Here is a 24,656-nt window from a genome sequence, read left to right as displayed (position 1 = left end):
CTTACCATGTTTCCTTCCTAAACCTTTTTGATACATTCTTTAATACTGCCCTTGTTTGAATATACATTTATTTATAAATATATATATATATTTATATATTATTTTTATAACCTATATTTTGTTTGTAGAATTTTTTTCATTACTATAACAAACAATATTCAAGAACATATCTTTAATCCAATGAGTGTACTGAGTACATTGTATTAAGTTAGGGTCTCATCCTTAAAGATCTTCTAATTAAAAAAAAAAGTTCATAGCTCACAGTTTCACCTTCATTGTTGATTGCTGAGAGGCACTTCTATTTCTAATGTTACACTAGTGAAAGGGACATAGCCATTGACCATTTATTTTGGTTGTAGAACAAGGCAACTGAAACATTTATGCATTCAAAATGAAAATCTTCTGTTTGATGAGAATTATTCTGTATCAACTTGAACAGTTCACAATGAAAACAATTTTTAGATGAAATTTTAATTTCTAATGCCTTAAAAGAACAGTTGGGGTTTACTAAAAAAAATATCTCACAAAAAAAAAAAAAAAAGGCAGAAATTGGATTGAGATTTTATTTTTTCACATAATTTAAGAAATAAAGTAGCCTTGTAGTTTTCTCATTGAGCTGGGCATCTGCAAATATTTTATTTATTTGAAACAGAATTAGAGGTGACCGGAAGGTTTTAAAAAGTGAAAAGATAACTTAATGTTGGCATGATATGTTCGCTAAATCACATTTATATCTATCAAATATATTTTCCATGCTCATGTTAGTATTTTTTTTTCCTAGCTAACAACCCATTCGCTATGACTACTACCAACAGTAACCCCTTTCAAGATCCTAGTGCTGGAGTCAGATTGCCAATGGCTCACATGGCCCCAGTGACAGCAACTCCTGGATTTATTCAGCCAGTGAACACTGGATTACTGCCTGCTCCTCTGCTTCCAATGGGCTCCACACATACTCAGCCACACACACAGCCACAAGGTTACAACCCGTTTTTATGAAACACAGTCCATCTCATGTGTATATTGTGAGCCTGGATTTTCTTAGTTTTTAGTAACAAGAGGTATGGATACAAGGCCTGCCTAAAGTGGCATGGAAAACATTCATTCTTCTTCTTGTGGATAGGGGAAAACATCAAAAACATCTTTTATGAAGGAAAGAAACATTTATTTTCTATATTTGGTAATAGGAAAGATGGCTGCGCTTGGGAGCGTATCATTCATTGATGGTGAAAAAATTTCGTACTGGACAAGGTGATTGGACATAAGAAGACCCTGACAACAGATTGTAGTTATTGTGATATTTTAGGACTACAGCTACTAAAATGGTGGTGCTGGTTTGTTTTTGCTTGGTGTGAGCTCAGGATTATAAGGATAGGTGTATTTTTTATTGATACACTTTTGGAAAGTGGACATTGACATCTTTGCCAGTGACTTTGTAATTGAAGTAATGCTGCATTGTTAGGTTATATATTAAATGATCAAGTGGTGGTGTTAATATTTCACTTGGACTTCTTGAGGGAGAACATTATCATCTGTATTTAAAAAGCACATATGTACATTATAAGCAATGTTTTTTTTTTTCTTTTCTTTGCTGATTGTTTTCTGAACTCTGACCTTTCATTTACATATGAATATCTCTGTACAAAATAGGTTTACTGTCTGGAAGTCAGAGTTTGGAAAGGAATCTTCTTAGAAATTTTTTTTTTTTTTCTATGCATTGAATAAAGGAACAAGTTAATCTTCATTTCATTGGTTATCCCAGAAAATCTTTGTATGCTCTGTGTATGCTTGACTTGTGATTGTGTGTGACTTTGCAAGCCTTAACCCAACCTAAACAAATAGTGAAAAATTTTTGTTTAATTTAATAAAAAAAAAAAAAATTCTAATGTCCATAATTACTGATTTTTACATAAGTTTTAGGAATCAATTTCAGTATATTACTATTGAAAACCTTTATCACTGATTTTTGTGATTTTGCCTCAATGTAACTTTGAAACATTAGTTTAAACACACTCACAAGAGAATTACAATGAATTAGGATCTATTTTTGTTATTTCTTGGTCTTGTTTCAAAAGATTTTTATAATGCTGGTTTTTTTTTCTCATAAATTTTTAAATTCTATCAAATGTGTCCCAATCCAGTTGCTCCACACTATAAGGAGGATCATGTTTTTTGTAGCACTCAATATCCAAACAATAGCGAAAGAAATGTTTAAGAATCCTGTGAATTTTATTACGAGCATGTGACCCACTTGTTACACAGTATTGATGGAAGTACATTTGTTTTTGTTTAAGTGCCGGTCCTGGAGGACAGGTTATTGAAATGGTGTGAATGAGGACTGTGTGCCATATGTCTGTCCATTGGCCCCTTTCAAGCTTCACTGTCTTTAAGTGTATGCATGGCTGGAGGAACATGTTATCAAACAAAAAATACTGACATCAAGTGCCGCTATGGTTATGCAAATCATTTTTTTCATCTTATGGTGGATTTATGTTCCATGTTTGTGTTAGAAAATTGGTTTTGTTTTTCTAACTGCTCCTCGGATGCTTTTTGTATTTCCGACAAACTAAAAGCCTGTTGCTCTCTTGCTAAGAATGTACATTTCCCCAACCGTATAGACTTTTAAAAATAGATTCCATGTTCTCTTTGCATTGAATACAGTGACTTCTGAATGTTGATTGGGGAAAAGGGGGGGGGGGGTAAGGGGGCATTTGAAAATGCTGAAATTTGTGTTTGTTCTGTAACAATGTTTGTTCTGTAACATTGGAGTAATGTAAATAAGGCCTTATGGAAAGATGCTTTCATCTTTTTGCTCACATTCTCTTCTTGGTTGGTACATCCATCTAGACCATTAACTTATATAATGACTATGCTCTCTGTTGTGTTTTATATACATTTTTATCTGGACACATGTTTCAAAGGTCATCAGCATTGTTATGGCAGTGAATAAAAACAAATATCATATTGCCCAATAACACACAGTTTATTAAAGATCTCAATAGACCTGTGACAAAATGAAAACTTTATTGAGCCATAGGAAAGCTTGTTTGAGCACTTACGTTCTTGAAATTGTACCATCATTTTATGCAGTGGTTCCTAGACTTTTCTTTTATAATTGACATAATCATGGAATCAGACAGACCCCAACATATAAAAGGCTAATAGAGGCTAAAAAAACCTTCTGGACCTAGACATTACTTTACTTTACTTGTATTTTAAATAGGCCACAGAACTAAATTAGGTAAAAATTGGTAATAAACTTTTTAATATGAGAAGAAACATTCTCTTCAAAAACATATTAATTTCTAACTGAAACAAAAAAAGCAGTGCTGTAAAAGTTGTTTCTATTCAAAATTATAGAAAAATGTGTTGGTGAAGTAACTTAGCTGAAATCTGATGAGATCCACTGACAAAATATTACTTTTGTTAAAATCTTGAGCTTGTATGCACACTGGTAGTGCAGAAGAAGAGCTAGAAGATATTTCAGTGGAGAATTGATTCATTGAGCTAATGAAAACCAAACAGACCCTACTTAATGCCAAATCTCTCTCATTCTCATGTGACATGTTCTTCAAATGTGTCTACACCTTGTATAGTCACACCTAGGGAATAGCATCTTGTGTATTGCTGGCTGTTTGCAATTTAACTCCATAGACTTTGTACTAAAATAACAAAACTATTCTCAAATAAAATTGTACCATCATACAATTGTTTTGTGTTTATAACTTAATAAAGAATTATTATTTTTCCTACTAGCAGTTGATATTCCACAAAGAAAAAATAAAGCAAACATTGACATGGTCTTTTTGTTCTAGAATGTTTTGCTAAGTTTAAACTTACTTAGTTTTGTCTGTCTGTAGTACATTGGACTAATATTGGGACTTGATAAATATGTTGCTGAACTTCAGATATAGTATCAAGTAAATACTGCAACTTGTAGACAGTATTCTATTCAATGCCTCTGCATTTTAAACTTTTAAGACTTGTTCACATTTCACACATTCTAATGATAAAATTTAGTTTTAGACTATAGATTTTTACATCGATTTTATCATTTCATTTTTTTTTTTACCCAAGCTTCTTATTCATATTTTGTTTTAAACTGAAAACATTCCTGCATACAAGATCAATGAAAAATAAAATGTTTTTTACTCTTATAAGGTTGGAAGCATAAAAAATTACTTTTATTATTATTTAAAATCATTTATATATTTTATATGGATAGATAGAGATTCCTTCTCAAATAATTTGTAAGCTCAGCTATCTTTGAACTAATGAAGTTCTCTTGAGTTCTAAAATCTGTTTGTTTGTTTTTTAATTTGGGTGAATAACCAATTGAAAACTGAGTAGATGTTAGAGGCTGCTGGTTTACTCTCCTAGGTAGCTATTTCAACAAGATCCTTGAAGAATTCATGTGGAACAGGTATTTTATATCATTTTAAAGTCATTGAGTTTTGCAGGTGTAACAACAAAACTAGTTGGCAAGTTATACCTGATCAAATGTTATAATCAATGGAATGAGGACAGAAAAACAAGTCACTCAATGAAGTAAACATCATGAAGTAAACAAAGCCATTTTTCTGTGACGGAAAACAAAAATAATTTCAATTTATTTAGAAGCATTGATAAGTACATTTACATGGGTATACATGTATTCAGAGATCTTAAGAGACTAGCATGTCACAATTTTCAACTAACCAATGGTTATAAATACTGGTATACAAAGGCATTTGCATTGAAAAATTTTAATAACATTTTTTGTTAGTTTTGTACCAGTATTTCTGGTCTATTCCTATAAATATTGAAAGCAAAGGTTATACTCAAGACAGTATGAAAACATAGCCCCTAATGTATACCTGATAGAGATATACACATGATTGGCAGTCCCAGTTAAGAGAATATGTTGCCGTTATTCTATGTGTGAAATGATCTTGATTTTCAATGAAAGTTCATAAACACTGTTAGAGAAAGTACATTTTGTTGTTTAGAACATGACCTATATGATTTAGATTTAGATTAAAAAAAAAATAAAGCATCTTTTTTTTTTAAATTTGATTTTAGAATAGTTTGTACCATATATTAGATTACATCATTTAGATAAATGAATAGTTGGTACACATATTAGATTACATCATTTAGATAACATTTTTCTAATGATACTGGTACATCATTAAACTGAAACTTTTTTTAAACACAATGTGTACAAAATAAACATGTAGATTAAGGTAGGAATGAAATGATAAATATGGTGTGCTTATCAAGAAGCCATTGGAGTTCACAGATTCATCCATGTACTATGTAGTCTGCATGATGAGCAGGCTGACCATTCAGTTTGTAGCATTGTACAGGGAACACACAAAGCACATTTTAATGTTTAAAATTAATTGAATGTGATAAACAACAAAACTGTTTTAATATCAACCCTTGGCCCACCTTGTTTTACCACAAGCATGTACTGTGAACAACAATTTTACATCAGGGGTGGGCAATAACGGGCTGCGGACCACCAGAATGTTTTATGTGTCCCGCATTCACCTACAGAAATCAGGGTTGCTCACAGATTACACATATAAAAAATGCAATTATACTAAAAATAAATACATTTAAATATCTTTATAAAGTAATGAAACTTCCGATTCTTATCACTTGTGATGAAGAGGCTAAAGAAACATTGATTTTCTCCACACATCATTCTAAAAAGAAAATGAAGATTGTTCTTGTTGGCAATATTTTGAAGTATTCAAAGACACAAACTCAGGCTAGTATCTATTCAATGCCATTAAGAACTGTGTTGAAAGTGTTGGGTTGGCTTGGAGCCAGATGGCTAGTGTAACAACTGATGAAGCCTGTGCTTTCACTGAGAAAAACATTGGTTTGTTAATGACCTTTAAGAGCAATATCCCAACCATAAACTCTTATCTGGAAAATTTCATACATATTATTGGCCCAATTATCTCAGTGATCAAAATTCACTCAAAGATATGGGTTTTAACCACAGGCAGTTCCAAGAAGTACTTGAAGATTTGGAAACAAAGCATTCTGATGTTCGGTATCACAGCAGTATCTGCTGGCTTAGCATTGGCAATGTATTGAGCATAATATGGAATCTTGAGGAAGAAATTGTTACATTCCTTGAAGAACATTGACTGTGACTTCGTTACCCATATTTCAAATGAAGAGTGGAAGATGGACTTTCAGAAATATTGCAACGGGTTTGTACATGAAGTGTATGTTAAATCTTTACAAACAAAGCTATCCCATTTCTCCAGTCAGGCAAGTGAAATCAGGTTTTGTCATTTTCTTTTGCTGAAAAGTGAAATTGAAATTTCTAGTGAAACGACTGAAAAGTACAATACTTATTGGGATTCCTTGATTGTGGAATTGGCAACCAAATTTTAAGACGTCAAGAACTTGGAGCCAGCTTTTAATACCCTCAGCTCACCATTTAGTGCAGAAGCTGATTCAGCTCCAGGGGACTTTCTTCCAAGAATTATGACCTGAAAGAGAAGTTCTTCCGCCAGAGTTTTATGGGCGTCAGAAGCTGTATTTCCACACTTAAATAAATTTGCTGCAAAATTTTCTACATGCATCTTGTGATCGAGATTTTTTGTTTGTTTGAAACTAAACAACTGTAAGAACAGGTTGATGCTGACTGACTGTTATTTGACAGCAGTCATGAGGATTACAACTAGTAAACTAGTTCTACATTTCTGGAACATTATGCACAAGTATAAACAGTTAAATACTTCACATTAGGTATGGTACAACTGTACGTTTGTGATAAAATGTAATGTAAAAAGACAATAATAAAGATTAAAGTATTTGTAAAATTAGTTTCAGAAATTGCTAACTCTTGTTGGAATTCCTCAAATGGGATTTGTCTATGAGGTAATTTTTTTACTGCAGCCCTCAGTAGAAAAAGGTTGCCCACCCCTGTTCTACATACTAATATACCTGTACAAAGAAGTGATTTTCTAGTAAGGTGCAGACACTTGTTGAAATAAATATGACAAATAAAATCTACAACATTAAGATCTCATCATGTACAAATCTTTCAATTTGCAAGAGTTACTACCAGCTCATATCATTCAGATGTAATCTATACCCAAATCAATATTAGCATATACTGGTACTATCCAAGTAATAGCTAATAACCAAACATTTGAACTGAGCAGAGTCTGTGTAAGTTACTGTAGACAAAGTTTCAAAAAAACAATCAAGAAACACTTCTGGATGTACAACAAAGTGTGATACGTGCAATTAGACACACAAAGATTTTATTGTACAGCAGGGAAATATACATACGATATTCAAAACATAAATCCTAGTCATAAATTAAGCTTATGTATTAGTCCTTAATTTTCATGTTCCTGGGCATTCTGAGGTGCATATAAACCATCTGTTATTATAGGAATGTTCAATGAACGCAAAAAATAGTTTTTATCATGTTCACTATTTACTGTCCATATAACCATCCGAATGCCTAGACCTTTCCAAAATTTCTTGTGGTCTCTGAAAAAAAAATAATTGTAAAATATGTAGCTTTACTATAATTTATGATTTGTACATAAAATGGTGCATAAATTGTTCCTGGACATCTACATAACTCTTTAGTGAATATATACAGGAAGTTCAACAGTCAGGTGTTCAAAATATAGGTACCAGACCAATGATTATATTTTGACAAATTATAACAGTCAAACCAGAAATTTTCCTGCGTAGCCAATTAGCTAGTAATTTTTTTTTCCCCAAAGATGTCCATAAACTGTCAAATTTCAAGGAAAACATTTAAATCCTTTTTCAAGATCCGTGCCAACCCACACTTAACCCATGAAGTGTTTGCAAGCTACTATTTAAAAAAAATAAAACATTTTAAACAATTAAAAATATCTTTATGTGTCAACTTACAAAAAATTCTTGCAAATATATAAATCACATCAAACATTTCATAGTTAAACATTTCTAATATTTTCAGCCGACTCAAAAAGAGTTGATAAGTTCACTTTATATACCGTACCGGTACATGAACTGCGGAATTCGTTTTGGATATTCTGACAGTGTGTTTGAGATTTATACAATCCAAAGTTGGCTATTTTTTGCCTGTGCAAAGTTCTTGCCAAACTTAACTTGTAGAGCTCTTACTTCCCTACCATCCCTCCAAACAGTGGCCAGGAAGAGTAAACAGTATCTTATGTCCATCAGAGAGCCTTGTGTCATTAACTCGTCAGAGAATTTGAGTTTGAAAAGCCAAGTCTAAACTCATCTATAGTTTGTTTTTGAAATGATGCTATGATTAAATTCATACCTCTTTCTCCACCTCACTCTTACACCTCATTACTTAGCAATGTCCCAAACACACCACTTCAAACTCCCCCATAACTTTTGATCAGACATTCAGATACTTACAAGCAGACATTGTCCTTGTTACAAAGGAAGAAAGAGTTCCCACATATATACCACAATATAGACCAATGAGCCCAGGACAGGAGGATATCTAGCCAAGGAGAGATAACCTTCTTCCAAAGCTCTTTGTTCCGCTCTGTGCCTTGTCCCAGTTCACTAAGAATGAGGTTGCGGTGGGTCAGTGCAGTCAGAATGTTGGGATCAGCTTTACGGACCTGTTGTTTAACACAATGCAATGTCAGTATCAAATAATAGTGGTCATTAAATAGAGCTTGGTTTTCACAACATTGAAAGCATTGTTTCAGAATAGTAGTCATTGCATTGAAGAAATAACAATAAAATGTATGATTTTCTTTTACTTAACTCCTGAAATTAAAAAAAAAATAATTTTTTGAAATAAAAATGCTAAGTACACCTGAAAAGTTTCCTTTTGAACCTTTTGTTCTATAGGGCAGATGATGTCAATGTCATCTGTTTCTTTGGCCAACAGTTCATGAGCAGGGTGTCATGTGGCCAGCACAACGAACAACTGCCTTTACTTTCACCAACTTAAAGTCAGGTACCCATTAGAGTTGGGTGGACTCAGGGGTGCCCTAAAAATCCTGAAGCTCGAAATCCCAGTCTTCACCAAGATTCAAACCCAGGACCCCAGGTTTGGAAGCCAAGTGCTTAACCACTCAGCCACCTCGCCCCAAGTACACCTGAAAACTTTCTTAAAATGTGGGGTAAATACTCAACCTAAACATAAATGCCAGGAAGACTTTTCTTTTAACATAAGAGAATTTTTTTTAAATTGGCTCCCATATCTTTTTAAGACCTGTTTAGCTAAAGTTATGTACCCATATCTCTTAAAGACCTGTTTAGCTAAAGTCATGTACCCATATCTCTTAAAGACCTGTTTAGCTAAAGTCATGTACCCATATCTCTTCAAGACCTGTTTAGCTAAAGTCATGTACCCATATCTCTTAAAGACCTGTTTAGCTAAAGTCATGTACCCATATCTCTTCAAGACCTGTTTAGCTAAAGTCATGTACCCATATCTCTTAAAGACCTGTTTAGCTAAAGTCATGTACCCATATCTCTTAAAGACCTGTTTAGCTAAAGTCATGTACCCATATCTCTTCAAGACCTGTTTAGCTAAAGTCATGTACCCATATCTCTTAAAGACCTGTTTAGCTAAAGTCATGTACCCATATCTCTTAAAGACCTGTTTAGCTAAAGTCATGTACCCATATCTCTTCAAGACTTGTTTGGCTAAAGTCATGTACCCATATCTCTTAAAGACCTGTTTAGCTAAAGGCATGTACCCATATCTCTTAAAGACCTGTTTAGCTAAAGTCATGTACCCATATCTCTTCAAGACCTGTTTAGCTAAAGTCATGTACCCATATCTCTTCAAGACCTGTTTAGCTAAAGTCATGTACCCATATCTCTTAAAGACCTGTTTAGCTAAAGTCATGTACCCATATCTCTTCAAGACCTGTTTAGCTAAAGTCATGTACCCATATCTCTTCAAGACCTGTTTAGCTAAAGTCATGTACCCATATCTCTTAAAGACCTGTTTAGCTAAAGTCATGTACCCATATCTCTTAAAGACCTGTTTAGCTAAAGTCATGTACCCATATCTCTTAAAGACCTGTTTAGCTAAAGTCATGTACCCATATCTCTTAAAGACCTGTTTAGCTAAAGTCATGTACCCATATCTCTTAAAGACCTGTTTAGCTAAGTCATGTACCCATATCTCTTAAAGACCTGTTTAGCTAAAGTCATGTACCCATATCTCTTAAAGACCTGTTTAGCTAAAGTCATGTACCCATATCTCTTAAAGACCTGTTTAGCTAAAGTCATGTACCCATATCTCTTCAAGACCTGTTTAGCTAAAGTCATGTACCCATATCTCTTCAAGACCTGTTTAGCTAAAGTCATGTACCCATATCTCTTAAAGACCTGTTTAGCTAAAGTCATGTACCCATATCTCTTCAAGACCTGTTTAGCTAAAGTCATGTACCCATATCTCTTAAAGACCTGTTTAGCTAAAGTCATGTACCCATATCTCTTAAAGACCTGTTTAGCTAAAGTCATGTACCCATATCTCTTAAAGACCTGTTTAGCTAAAGTCATGTACCCATATCTCTTAAAGACCTGTTTAGCTAAGTCATGTACCCATATCTCTTAAAGACCTGTTTAGCTAAAGGCATGTACCCATATCTCTTAAAGACCTGTTTAGCTAAAGTCATGTACCCATATCTCTTCAAGACCTGTTTAGCTAAAGTAATGTACCCATATCTCTTAAAGACCTGTTTAGCTAAAGTCATGTACCCATATCTCTTCAAGACCTGTTTAGCTAAAGTCATGTACCCATATCTCTTAAAGACCTGTTTAGCTAAAGTCATGTACCCATATCTCTTAAAGACCTGTTTAGCTAAAGTCATGTACCCATATCTCTTAAAGACCTGTTTAGCTAAAGTCATGTACCCATATCTCTTAAAGACCTGTTTAGCTAAAGTCATGTACCCATATCTCTTAAAGACCTGTTTAGCTAAAGTCATGTACCCATATCTCTTCAAGACCTGTTTAGCTAAAGTCATGTACCCATATCTCTTAAAGACCTGTTTAGCTAAAGTCATGTACCCATATCTCTTAAAGACCTGTTTAGCTAAAGTCATGTACCCATATCTCTTCAAGACCTGTTTAGCTAAAGTCATGTACCCATATCTCTTAAAGACCTGCATAGCTAAAGTTATGTACCCATATCTTTTAAAGACCTGTTTAGCTAAAGTCATGTACCCATATCTCTTAAAGACCTGTTTAGCTAAAGTCATGTACCCATATCTTTTAAAGACCTGTTTAGCTAAAGTCATGTACCCATATCTCTTCAAGACCTGTTTAGCTAAAGTTATGTACTTTATAATAAAAAGTCACTCAAATCTACAACAGCATGTACAATACAGGTATGAATAAAGAAACAACAAATCTTACAGCATAGATAATGGTGGGGTAAAAGGAACACACAATACCAAGGTCATACAACTTTGGGTGCTTAGCATATAGGCTGGTCACCAGCTTGGCTGTCTGTTCAAAAGAAGATCACTCAGATAACATACAAAACATATACAGATTTCTTTTACTTCAAGCAAAGACAGCCTTAGCAGTGCTCGGGGCTCTGGGCGAGTGTCATACCAGGGCCACAAATATTTGTGCTGACAGTGACAAAAGATTCTCTTTATAACGGGGCCCCACTCACCACCTTCTAAGTCTAAGGCCGCCTCTGCTTCAAGTGTTTATTTTTCTTACTACAAATATATTAGTAGTTTAAGAAGAGTTGATAGAAAAACAGAAGCAACTAAATCACTTGCTATGACACACTAACCTCTTTAGGGTTACTTTTACAGTCAATAAACACTACCAGATTATTTCTAACACAAATTTCAATGCAGGATTCTAAAGTTGGTATGCGTGCTACAGGATACTTGTTTCTGAAATAAAATACTCCATGCATTTTGTGTTTAGTTGTTTCTCCTCATGGGAGATTAGACTTCATTTCACAGACCTGCATATACATAGACTGGACAAGGCTTATATGTTATCAGTCACAAATTTTATTCACTTCAGAACAAGAAGTTTTAAAATTTGTATTTTCCAATATAGCCTCTGTAAAAAGAAATTTTATACCAAATGAAATTTTAAACTATAATAATAATAATGTCATCGATTCCGAAGATAAGGATGAGAGCAGACTCTAAACTATTGTTAAAAATGGCTAACCTAAAAAAAAGTTATTTCTATCTCCCAATAACTAGATCTTTGTACTGATTGATTCTGTGCGTCCGTCAGTGAGTGTGCTAGAGCATACTCTGATCATATTCCTATACAATTTTGACTAAAATGTAGATCTAACAATTAGAAGCAAAAGTGCATTGTCAGCCATATTTTTTTTCCCACTGAAGTCATAAAATAAAAATAGGAATTTTTAGGTCTTCCTTTTTTGATGTATGGATAGAAAATAAGGGAATTCTGTTGTATTATGCTTTAAATTGAAAGCCACAAATTTTCTATTAGAAGAAAAGCAAATTCAGAAATCTTAAATGGCCTTAAAGTTTTTTATACTATCCATTTCAGCTCTTTGACTCCGTAAAGACGCGTCTGTCACAGTGTTGTGCAAGGGTTATTAATTAGTTTAATAGATGTTATCAAAGCTCACCGATAGACTTGACAGAGACCAGACAAAGGTTAGGACAATGTCAGTTAGGTGTTTGTCTTGTAGAGAGACTGATATGTGGGTCGGGACAGACATTAGCAATGTTAGTTTAGGCGTAGGCTAGATACTCAGCCTATATAGAGTAGAGTTTGGGGCAATCGGGACACAACGCCATGTAGTTTTAGCAGGGGCGTGTGTCGTATGCTAGGCGTTTTCTGGTGAACGACACATACAGACATTGGGAGCAAGTCGCCGAGGTTGGCTCGCGATCTTGGCTCCAAGATGTGTGAGTTGTTTGCCAGAGACAACATGTAGGAACTTTAATTCTTAAGGACCAGGGTAAGAAGAAATGTTTTTATTAGTTATATATCTAGTATTAGATGTTAATTGATTATGAATAAATAGAATGGCGCTTTAGCTAGTTGTTAGCGATATTTTTGATTATTTGTCTATTTAGAGTGACAGTCTTGGCGACTGTCTGAGTCTTAGTGACAGTCTGACGGTCAGAGACGGTAGATCTATATATGGTGTATCCTTGCCTGCTACGCAAGGGGATATCACTCTAGTATTGAGCGGACTGTGACGTTGGGTTCCAGGATCCGTGCAGAGACTAGAGAGAGAGAGAGAGAGAGAGAGACAAGAGAAATGGAGAGTTCATCGTGACCTACAGCCAAGTATCAATATCTATGTGATTATTAAATTTTAATTCTAGAATCACATGAGTATTATATGTAATTATAGTTGTTAATTAAATATTTATTTTTCTTATGAAAATTTGTGTCCAGAGATCATGATTTATATCATTATTGAATATTGTGGTCTTTAATCCATAGTATTTTGTGATGCGTGTGTTGTATCAGTTAAATTACATCAGTAAGAATCATCCTAGACGTATAGACATCAAGAGCTGATATCAAGATCTTGACAGCGTCCATCATTGATTTTACCTAGCTATAAAGCTCTAATCAACGCTGGCAACGTATGTGTTTTAAAATGTATTTTTAGTTGTTTTTTTTCCCCATATTTGATTTAATTGCTTAAAACATTATCTTGAATAGTTTCCCTTTGATAAACATCCAAAATTTTACAGTGAAAGTTGATAGAGAGGGGTCTTACAAGGCTCCTGTTTTCTTCAAATTTACGTTCTGGATGATAGTGATATAGTAGGGTCTTACAAGGCTCCTGTTTTCTTCAGATTCATGTTCTGGATGATAGTGATATAGTAGGGTCTTACAAGGCTCCTGTTTTCTTCAGATTCATGTTCTGGATGATAGTGATATAGTAGGGTCTTACAAGGCTCCTGTTTTCTTCAGATTCATGTTCTGGATGATAGTGATATAGTAGGGTCTTACAAGGCTCCTGTTTTCTTCAGATTTATGTTCTGGATGATAGTGATATAGTGGGGTCTTACAAGGCTCCTGTTTTCTTCAGATTTACGTTCTGGATGATAGTGATATAGTAGGGTCTTACAAGGCTCCTGTTTTCTTCAGATTCATGTTCTGGATGATAGTGATATAGTGCGGTCTCACAAGGCTCCTGTTTTCTTCAGATTTATGTTCTGGATGATAGTGATATAGTGGGGTCTTACAAGGCTCCTGTTTTCTTCAGATTTATGTTCTGGATGATAATGATATAGTGGGGTCTTACAAGGCTCCTGTTTTCTTCAGATTTACGTTCTGGATGATAGTGATATAGTGGGGTCTTACAAGGCTCCTGTTTTCTTCAGATTTATGTTCTGGATGATAGTGATATAGTGCGGTCTCACAAGGCTCCTGTTTTCTTCAGATTTATGTTCTGGATGATAGTGATAGAGTGGGGTCTTACAAGGCTCCTGTTTTCTTCAGATTTATGTTTTGGATGATAGTGATGGGGATCATGAGCTCAGAACATTCAATTTATGTGTTTTTTAAATGGTTGCTTTGTGCATGCATTCCTTTTAAATTCCATACTAAATATATCATTTTCTAATAAAAAAGTTATAAAAGTTTAATCGAAGCATTTTTTTCACTCAGAAATGGCAAAAAACATTAATTCCATCCAAGTGTGGAAAATGATTTCGGAGTCAGAGAGTTAAAAAAGGAGTGAACGGAAATTGTCTATGTATTTTAATGTCCATGTTTTTTTTTCCCTATTCAGTTGTGAAGTTTTTGTTTTGTTTGCTTCGTTTCTTCTATAATTAATAATTTGCGTCTTTCTACAGCAAAATTCTTGATTGCTTCTTTATTTCACAAAAAATTTATAAAATGATAGTCTGCCTTTTACCATCATGGTGCCATTATTAAGTAGGTTAACTTTGAATAGCTGTCTAGCCATGTGGCCATGCGCTTCTGAGTGTTATCATGATGGCTCCAAGTTCAGATCATTCGCAGCAAGAGGTTAGAGGTGAGGATGTCATCATTTTTTTTATTTTTGATATAACATCCAAAACTTTATAAAACAACATTACTGGTAATGTAATAATTTTTTTTCAATGATTAGTAAAACTTATCAATGAAAAAAAAAAAGTTCTAAAGAAATTCAGATACTTAGACATTCAAAATATGTTCTAATTCATTAATGAGCTATAAGTAACAGTAGCTATAAGAGTAAGCATAATGTTATTCCAATTTAAGGTATACAAATGAAATGCTTAGCCCCTTAATAAGAATACCAGTAAATCAACCATCTTGAAATAGAACTACACTAGGCTCAATGGAAGACTACTCTAAATGTTAATCTAATTATTGAATCTTCACCCCAAGTTGAGAATCTCAAACTTATTCAAGTTAAAGCCTTAAAACTAAACTTCTACTCTAACAGCCATTGCTGACATTTTTTTCACTGTTATCAGTCCATGTGTGCCTATAGTGAAACATTCATTCTAAAAAATGCAGGAATGTTCTAACCCACTTTGGAGACCAATTAAAAGTAAATACATTTTTCTAACCCCAAATAATGAGAAAACAAATAGCAAGGCACAAGAGAATATAATAAGTCCCTAATCATTCATGTCATGAAATAAGTCCCTGATCATTCATGACATGAAATAAGTCCCTGATCATTCATGACATGAAATAAGCCTATTCATTGATCAAAAGTGTGGTGATCTAACTATTCACCTGTTGACATCATTTGCTGCTGCATTAAGTTCCTGAATTTGCTGAAATGTAAAGTCTGAAACAAAACCTTTGCTGTCAGTGGTAGCATCAACTTTAGGGCCATGGATCAAGACACCGACACCATCTTTGGTGAAGTCCAAGTCAATCTCTATGGCTGGAATGCCCATGGTGATAGCCTAGTTAGACACAACATATTTTAATATTATTGATAATATTTTAATAAATGCTTTTCTTTCCCCTTACATTTAACGTGATTCACTAGACTTGATAATCTACACAAATCTAAAACTGCACATTATATGAAATTAAAGCGATTGCCTAAAAACATCTGGTTTATGCTGCAATAATAAGAAGTTAATTTTTTTTTAAAATATAACCTGTGTTGATGTGGTGTTGGTTGATCAAGATTGCAGTTGTGTGTAGATTGATGTTATCTGCGAGTTCTTTACTAACACAGTTAATAGATAGATTGAATAAATCCAGATGATAACTTTAACAAAAATTTATTTAATAATATGGGCTCAGTCTGCGTCATCTCTATCTATGCTACAAGTTTGTCTTTCTTCGTCCTCTCCTTTGATTCTCGATTTCCATTCTAACTTTTTAAATGATCTGTCACATCACTACAGAAATATATGATTAAACCCCCAACCTCTATGCGTCTTTCTATTGTGTCATTACACCAATATAAAAACAAGTTTCTACTAAATCTAGATGTCTAGATCTAAATCTAGACTCTAGACTATTGTTATAAATGTCTAGCCTATAATAAGTTATTCCTTGATCTTTGTAGAATTTGATTTGTGCCATACAGCATTGAACCTGTCAATTATTTCAACTAAAATTGAGATAAAAAATTATAAGCATGTTATTTTATTTCCCCTAGAAGCCATAAACAAAAACAGAATAGTTGTAGAATTTTAGTCCAAATAGTCAAACGTTAAGGTACAGTCTGAATAAGCGGTTGGTCTAACTGGCCAGTGGCTTGATCAGCCACAATCTACTGTAATTACAATTTTAAAAGCCAAACATTTTTATAATAGTGAATTCTTGATTTACTGTACCGGTAATTCAAATTTCGTTCAACTTCTATGTCCTTTTTATCCCTTCGATCCCTCATTTGAGATGTCATCAAAAGATAGGAATGAAAAAAACAATATCCTCAACGTTTTTTTGAAATACAACAGCATTTTATAAAATTCAAGTTAATGATAACCCCACCATGTTAAAGAAAGTTGTTTATGTGTTACTATACAGCCTTTTTTTTTGTTATAGCAACTCCAATGTGGGAGTAATGATATGAACATAAAACATATTGGAGTTGGCAGGGTTAGAACTGGAGACCATTGAAATGACAGTCCAGAGTGCATACCACATGAACAAGGGCCCAATATCAATAGAAGCATTGCAAAATACATTTGTAATATATTTTTCAGTAGAAGAAATCACAAAATACTGGTACATAAAATGTACATATTTAGAGAAGAGTGGTAAAAACATTGCAAAATGAAAAGTGAAAAAATGACTTACTTGTTCCACAGCTTCCAGAGTATTTTCTGGAGCATGAAAGCCTCCAGCTTTATGAAATATTGTGTTACTTTTTACATTGTCTTTGTCAACAGCAAACAGTTGTAAGATATTCTGGCTTATTCTGCTCTCATTCACTGGAGAGATTTTAACATACTGTATGGCTGCCAGAACTGAGGCAGTAACCAGGAAAGACCACACAAAGACACTAGTGATGAATGTATTGATAAACAGCCACAACAGCACCATGTTGCCAGTCATCACCGCCGTCCTCTGTGACACAGCCATTGTCCTTATTATCCAACTAGGAATAAATAATAATTTGAAAATAAGTTGAAATTGAATCAATATGGACATCATTTTTTATTTTATAATTTTCTGACATGTCCTGCAGGACATGGTCGCAGACAGGGTTTGTGAGGAAAGTCCATAGCACCTATACCATGCAGCCACTCTGTTTAGCCTTTAATTTCTTTTTTATTGGATTAAATTTCAATTAAGTTAAATTACTGAAAACAGAATAAGAGATAATTTTAAGCTGACATTATTATGTAAGAATATTACTATATAATATAAAGTAGATTTCAAAACATTTTTTAAGTACAAATAAACAATGATATGCTTAAAAAAAAAAGTTAAATAGTCTAGTTTTTATGTACCTTACTATCATTTCTAAATAAAACAAACAGACTTGTAATGCAAAACCAACAAAACAGGTACCAAAAGTAAACTTTTAAAGTTAACAAACAGTGTTAAGTTCTTGCAAAATTAAAAAAAAAAAGCCATACAATGTTTAAAATGTTTATCTTTAAGCTGTAAAAAATAGGACATGAGTTTAAGACGAACTACTGATAAACTATTACACCTGAACAAGATAGGCCTAAGGATAAGAGGATGTTGTTTTTAAAGATTCTCAGTTAAAAGAAGTGTCGCCAAGTGTAACTCTAAAAGGACTAAATCTAATTTTATCAGGTATTTGTTTGGAGCTCTATCACAAGACTTAAAGGACCTCTCAACTGGATTGGGTTAACATATTTAGGTCAGTGACTCCAAGATAACCATATAGATTATAGATCTAGACTAGATCTATGTAACACTTAAATGTAGGCTTAAATTCTGTGCCATTTGCTGACACAGTTCTGAAACAGTGACTTATATTTAAGCTATGACATAATTATGTACTTAATGAGAGATAATTATTTGATAAAGTAAGCATTATTTAAATTTACTAAAAAAATTAAGTACGTAATCAAAGTGTTGGTATTAAAAAAATTTAAGCTCATCGCAATCATGTCAATGCTAAAACACAGCAGTCACAGTGCTTGACCAAGAGCCCAAGTACCGGTATAAAAAAGATAAATGAAATAAAAAGTCAATTTTTTTTTATTAGCATACTTCTATACAGAACCAGGGATGCCGTGAGAGTCATGGTCACCTGTGTGCTAAATTTTTAAAATGACACATCTCAAAAAAATTTTTTAATTAAGACTATGAGCTGAACACAATACAAAAAAGGCTAAGGAGTTAAATCCAATTTCTGATTAGACCATTACTTTTTTTTTCCATTATCACACCGTTATGACATCTCTGCCAAGTAACATCTTTATTTCTAGTTTGGACTTTGCAATTTTTTCTATTTTGAAGACACAAAGTCCTTCTCCAGTTGTATCAGTAATTGGGAAAAAAACAAAAATATTTGTTCATGTATGTCTACATGAGGTGCACAATAAACAGAATGAATAATAATAGTGTTTTGTTTGGTATGAGACACATCTTGCGTTCAAACTAATTTTATGGAAAGTATTGTATATGCATGCTTACGCAAATTCAAGGATTTTATTTTCTATTTCACTTGCTATTAATAAAATTTATAATTTCATTTAGTTTTTCAGATCCAATAACATAAATTTTGATAACTGGAAGGTTCATATATATGTTGAAACTGTTCTGACACAATCATATCAAATTTTGAAATTGTTCTTATACACGTATTAAGTTTATTGATTGTAAAAAAAAGTCCCTTTTTTTGTATCAAACAAAGATTTGAGGATTCTCTAAAAGTGAGACATTACTGAGACAAGACATTTAATTACCAGAATAATTCATTCTTTAACAGATTGCAAGCCATACTTTTAAATATCCTTCAATCTTTGAGGTGTTTCGTCTATTATTGTTTTATTTTCAAAAGCAAATTTTTAATAAAAGTTCTGAAATCTAAAAAAAAAATTATTTTGTCACATAGATCTAGATCTACCTAATAGATGTAGCTGACACTAGTTCTATATTAATAGATCTAGAGTCTAGAATCACTAGAATTAGTAAGTTAGTAACTATTTATTACTAGTAACATGAGTTGATTAGTTATATTTATATCATTATAATTATATCATACTTATTATGTTAGTAGCCTAGATCTATCTCTATCATTTTTTCATTATTGATTATTAGGAAGCACGGTTGCTAGCAGTAAACTAAAGTTAAAGCACTTGGCTTGGTTTCTGAACTGGAAGTCCCGGGTTCGAATCCTGGTATTTTTAATTTCGTGATCTTTGGGCGCCTCTGATTCACTCTGTCCACCCAGCTCTAGATCTAAATGGTACTTCTATAATTTAATAATGTTGCATCATAACCATGATGCCATGATTATTAGTCATTACAATGAATCATTGATTTTGAATGATTACTACATAAGTACATTATAAGTACATACCACACTACCACACAGTGACATGTAAAATGTAAATACTCTACTCTAGACTAGACTAGATCATATTAGTTAACATTATTACAGAGAATAAGTGCTGTTAGTGTTGACCTTTTACTTTTATCAATCAATTCCTTCAACTTTGATAAATAAATCTAATCTAGATAGATCTAGAATCTAGATTCTAGATCTAGACAACAAAAGGAGTTCGTTCCCCTGCAAGACCGAAAGAAAAACTTGGTGGATCTAGATTACAGACATACCGGTATATAGGTCCGTGATCCGAATCTAGTTCAGTTGATGCTGTTGCTCTATAACTGCTAGAGGAGTGCCATCTAGCTCGCTCTTTAATCTGGAGGATCGGAAAGGGGGAGGGGGAACTCGTTTTTTTTTTCTGCGTTAAACAATAGGTGTTCAATAATTAGTCATCAATGCAAACAACCCCTAAGCTCCCCCTCCCCCTTTATTTTTCCTTTTTTTATTTTTGAAGCGAAACAAAACAAAAAATGATGATATTGCAGGGGGGAGGGGGGGGGCGTAGATATGGACTAATTTTGTGGACAAATTTGACTAGCCTACATAATTATATAGATCTCTAGATATAAATATTTTTTAAATGATGAGTTTATATTCAACAGCCGGCTCCACCCTCTATTTCGTGTTTAAAAAAAAAAAAAGAGTACCGGTACCTAAGAGTACCTATGCGGTGATAGAAGCGGATCTCACTCCCCACTTTTTAAAGTGATTTAGGCCGATTTCTTATTTCTATATATGCTTAGGCCTATGGTACATCTACTTTCAAGTTGAATCTATGTATATATAGGCTATTTAATTAATATGCAAAACACAAAAATACTATAAAAAAACAAAGCTTATATTAAGTTTATCAATTAGTTTGGATCAGTTATGTAATTAAATTTGTTATAGATCTAGACAAATGATGCCCAAAATACCGCCCGCGGGCCAGATCCGACCCGCGACGTGCTTCCCTTCTGCCCGCAGAAACGTCGGCACAAATATAGGAAATCCCTCTCCCTAAAAATTTTTGAAAAGGTATCTTTACCGACGTTAGGGGCCTCACTTTCTTTCTAATATATTGCTGCGATAGTTTTTAACTTTTTTTTCGTTCATGAAATAGGACTCAGAATATAAAATCTACCCGGAAAGTGAACAGATCTTTACTATTTTGTGGGACATGATACCATGCTAGCCAAAATGTTTGTTTTATACAGAAACTGAAGTTGTTTTACAAATAAACAACAAAACATAAACAGAACTTACGCCATTTTCTGACGCGTAAAAAGAAAACTCAAATATTCCCCATAATTAATGTAAGTAGGCCTACAAGATCCTCGAGTCTCAAATAAAATAGTTGTAGGTCAATTTCATTACGTTTTTGAATATTTTCGATCATGTGGCTCGCGACACTAGGCTAGTGTTGGAAATTAAAATGGCCCGCAGATTGAATTAGGTTGGGCATCACTGATCTAGACTAACAATAAAAAAGCATTTATAAAAATAAAAAAAAAAAAAAAGGAACGACCTGATTTCTAGCTTGTGGGCTAAAGCATTCTCAGGCTTCTTAAGCCAACACGGTAACCACTCTACTAGCGAAGAGTCTATGGACATGGAAGATTATATAGTTATCTATGATTTCTATTTCATGTTTGTGTTCACTTAGCCTGAGACAGCAGTCTAATATAAAGAGACTGATTCAGCTTATACCATCACTTCAGTCAAGTATTATTTCATTCCCTTAGTTAAGTATTGTTTCTATTTCATGTTTGTGTTCACTTAGCCTGAGACAGCAGTCTAATATAAAGAGACTGATTCAGCATATATCATCACTTCAGTCAAGTATTATTTCATTCCCTTAGTTAAGTATTGTTTCTATTTCATGTTTGTGTTCACTTAGCCTGAGACAGCAGTCTAATATAAAGAGACTGATTCAGCATATATCATCACTTCAGTCAATTACTATTTCATTCCCTTGTTTGAGATACCAAACAAAGTAATTATTACCAATAGTTAATTAACTACGGTACCGGTAATTGGTAATTTTTGTTTATTGATTCTTGTGTTGTCAGGTAAAAGGTACAAAAGAGAAGTAAATTCCACTTTTTATAGTCATGACTTAAACTCTGCTTAGTCGTTGATTTTTCTGGCTGATTAAGGCAACCCATTCCATTCTCTAAAGGCATTAGGAAAGAAAGAGCACTGTATGAATTGTTCCTAGCAAGCGGGTAAGTTAATTCAATTAAAGGAAATTTAGCGGGGCGAAAGGATTTTTTGTTGTTGTTGTTTTTTTTTTTTGGTTCAAAAATGTGAAAGAGATTAATAAAACATTTTGGAAAGGCTGGGTAAAGTCAGTTGTAGACTTGTAGTTATGAGCTTGAACGAAGATAGTTGAATTGTTTAATTGTATTGTACAGTGTGTATATTTTATTAAAGTGATTCTTAGTTCCAGAATGAGAGCCTTGTATTTATTGCTGAAGGAATTGATAGTTTACATTTGAATCTCCGGCATAACGACTATATTTGAGTTTTCAGTAATTATTTAAAATATGAATCTAGACTAACTTATAACATCAGAAACGCATTGTCTGATCAACACAATCTTATCGTAACATCATGACATCTTCACATCTAGCACTCAAATAGAAATGATGGCTACAATAAATGATTTGCGTCGCGCTAATTATGCGAATGTCTCCTGACCTTTTGCTTTTCCGTTTATTTTTCAATGACAAATAAAATGCGAATGTTAAGTTGACCGTTTTATTTGAACATTTAGTAGAAATGGATTAACCTTTTTTTAACCTTTTTTTCTTTCTAAAAACTAAAAACTTACTCCTTTAATATTATTAGAAACACTCGTCTGTCACCTATTAAACATAACAATTGCGAGACAAATCGAGTGTTGAAAGTCATCTGAGACTGACGTAACCTTTTATATTGATTTCTCTTAGTCATTTCGAAACACAATTATTGTTTTACAGGTGTCAACCTCGTCAGGTGTCTGTCTACCTTCTAACAAATGATAAAGTCATTAGTGACGTAGAAGTATGAATAGGATGTCGCAAATGTATATTTATATTAGAATGTCGTAAAAGTATTCTTATATTACAATGTGGTAAAGAAAGATCTGCTTACACTACAGTGTCTTTAAAATATGCTTACACTAGAGTAAAGGTATGTTAATATTAGAGTGCAGTAAAGGTATGCTCACCTAAAATACTCAGAAAGACACAAAGTTTAGGGCACATTCCTAGTTCCATATCCTAGGACAAATGTCTACAAATGCTCCTTCTTCTCTAGTGCTATTAGAGCATGGAATGGATTGAGACAGCCAGAAAAACCAGTGATTTGGCAGAATTTAAGTCATTGGTTAACATGCATGACTAGATGCATGACGCGCAGGACGTAATCATCTTCTTTTTTGAAGTAACGTCTGTATTATATAAGAAGAAGGTTGTCGTCGAGGAATGCTTCATTAAAGTGTCATAAAGGTATGCCACATTAGAATGTCGTTAAGGTAAGCTGACAATATGTTATACCTTCATTGTCTTTAATAAATGCCCATATTAGAATGTCTCTCTCTCTCTTATGGTCGCCACAAAACGACAATCTGCAGCCTGCCTAGTTAGCGGAGGTCAAAATTGTTGCTATTTTAAATAAAGTAGCATTACCCACCGGCTACGCACGTTGATTTGTTCCCAGACTATTTAGTGTTTATTAGGCCATGACCTCTCCATTTTTCTTCTTCATTATTATAGTTATGATAGAAAGACCCACTCGTTAATGCTCCCCCAAACATTCTTTTGCCCTGCGAATTCTAGTATCTATTACGTTGAACTGGACCGGCCCGTTAATTTTAGTGTCACCCCCCCCTCCACTCTCCGCCTCAATAGTCTTTCTTACCCTCTCTGACTGTCCTTCACCTTTCCAGTTTTGAATCCAACTATTGAATAGGCTCTATGATGTTCTTTGACCGCAACTTTTTGTTTTCTCTTTACATTCTGTACATTTTAACACTCACACACTATTTGTAGGAACCCACACACACACACACACCACATTTTAACGTTGCATTTAGAGTTATCCTTATCAGTCGTAGACCGACTATGTTTCGTCTCATAGAGCACTCTCCCATGTGACTGTGGAGCCCTATTCCCCAGAGACATTCCCGTACACATGTATAGCAGGTTAAGGTGGCAAGAGGAGTTAGCCATTTTTCGCCTCTGACTTTGCTGGCCAGTTATGATTCTAACGAGTTTATCTACCTATCTTTTGTTTTATAAAGCTTATATCAACTCAACCTGTCTGTATGTCTGTCTGTCTGGACTAAAGTGTGTAGGCTGCAATTTATTCCTTGGATCAAGTTGAGATTTCGCACAATTATTTCTTTTACCTGACACAAGAATCAATAAAAAAAAAAAATCAAAGTGTTCCAGTAAATACTCGAAGTGTTCCATTAAGGAAAAAGTTTGGGAACCACTGTTCTAGAGCTATTACAAACTTAATTACATGAATGATCCAAACTAATTGATTCAATAATGTTTAATATAAGCTTTTTTTTTTTCTAAGTGTTTCTTTTTTTCTTTTTTCTTTTTTTTTTTTTTTTTTTACAACACTTATATCAGCTGTGTCAGCTGTGTCTGTCTGGTCAAACGTTTGTTCACGTTATTTCTCCGACACCCAATCTCGGATCTAGCTACAATTTTGT

The 24,656-nt window shown here is 33.7% G+C and overlaps 2 protein-coding genes and 1 long non-coding RNA gene across 16 annotated transcripts in view; 2 read left to right on the top strand and 1 right to left on the bottom strand.

The window, feature by feature from the left end:
* LOC106052553 (epsin-1-like) overlaps positions 1-3,800 on the top strand; it is a 29,559-nt gene extending 25,759 nt beyond the window's left edge. For all 7 annotated transcript variants that reach the window (XM_056019427.1, XM_056019423.1, XM_013207963.2 and 4 more), the window contains one exon: positions 782-3,800. In XM_056019427.1, coding sequence (XP_055875402.1) covers positions 782-999 — 218 coding nt within the window. In that variant the 3' untranslated portion in view covers positions 1,000-3,800. The remainder of the gene's footprint in view (positions 1-781) is intronic.
* Positions 3,801-4,575: 775 nt separating this feature from the next.
* Positions 4,576-20,286, bottom strand: LOC106052557 (glycerophosphodiester phosphodiesterase 1-like). Of its 8 annotated transcripts, none has more exons than XM_056019437.1 (7): positions 20,194-20,286; positions 17,230-17,530; positions 15,700-15,875; positions 11,774-11,879; positions 11,383-11,475; positions 8,407-8,618; positions 4,576-7,512 (listed from the first exon to the last, which is right to left on the bottom strand). In XM_056019437.1, exons 2-7 carry the CDS (start codon positions 17,512-17,514, stop codon positions 7,356-7,358), a joined length of 1,029 nt encoding a protein of 342 aa, XP_055875412.1. In that variant the 5' UTR covers positions 17,515-17,530; positions 20,194-20,286; the 3' UTR covers positions 4,576-7,355. The 8 variants fall into 8 exon arrangements, with proteins under 8 accessions (XP_055875412.1, XP_055875407.1, XP_055875408.1 ...); XM_056019432.1 differs by lacking the exon at positions 20,194-20,286 and adding an exon at positions 20,016-20,113; XM_056019433.1 differs by lacking the exon at positions 20,194-20,286 and adding an exon at positions 20,042-20,113.
* LOC106062910 (uncharacterized) lies at positions 12,554-13,375 on the top strand. The gene is made up of 2 exons (XR_008776447.1): positions 12,554-12,940; positions 13,059-13,375. It is a non-coding gene; the product is annotated as an uncharacterized LOC106062910 (long non-coding RNA).
* Positions 20,287-24,656: the final 4,370 nt, after the last annotated feature.

Source organism: Biomphalaria glabrata, chromosome 2, assembly GCF_947242115.1.
Source record: "Biomphalaria glabrata chromosome 2, xgBioGlab47.1, whole genome shotgun sequence".
In the NCBI taxonomy this organism is placed as follows: domain Eukaryota; kingdom Metazoa; phylum Mollusca; class Gastropoda; family Planorbidae; genus Biomphalaria; species Biomphalaria glabrata.
The sequence above is the reverse complement of the archived record's forward strand: the minus strand, read 5'-3'. Positions and strand labels throughout refer to the sequence as shown.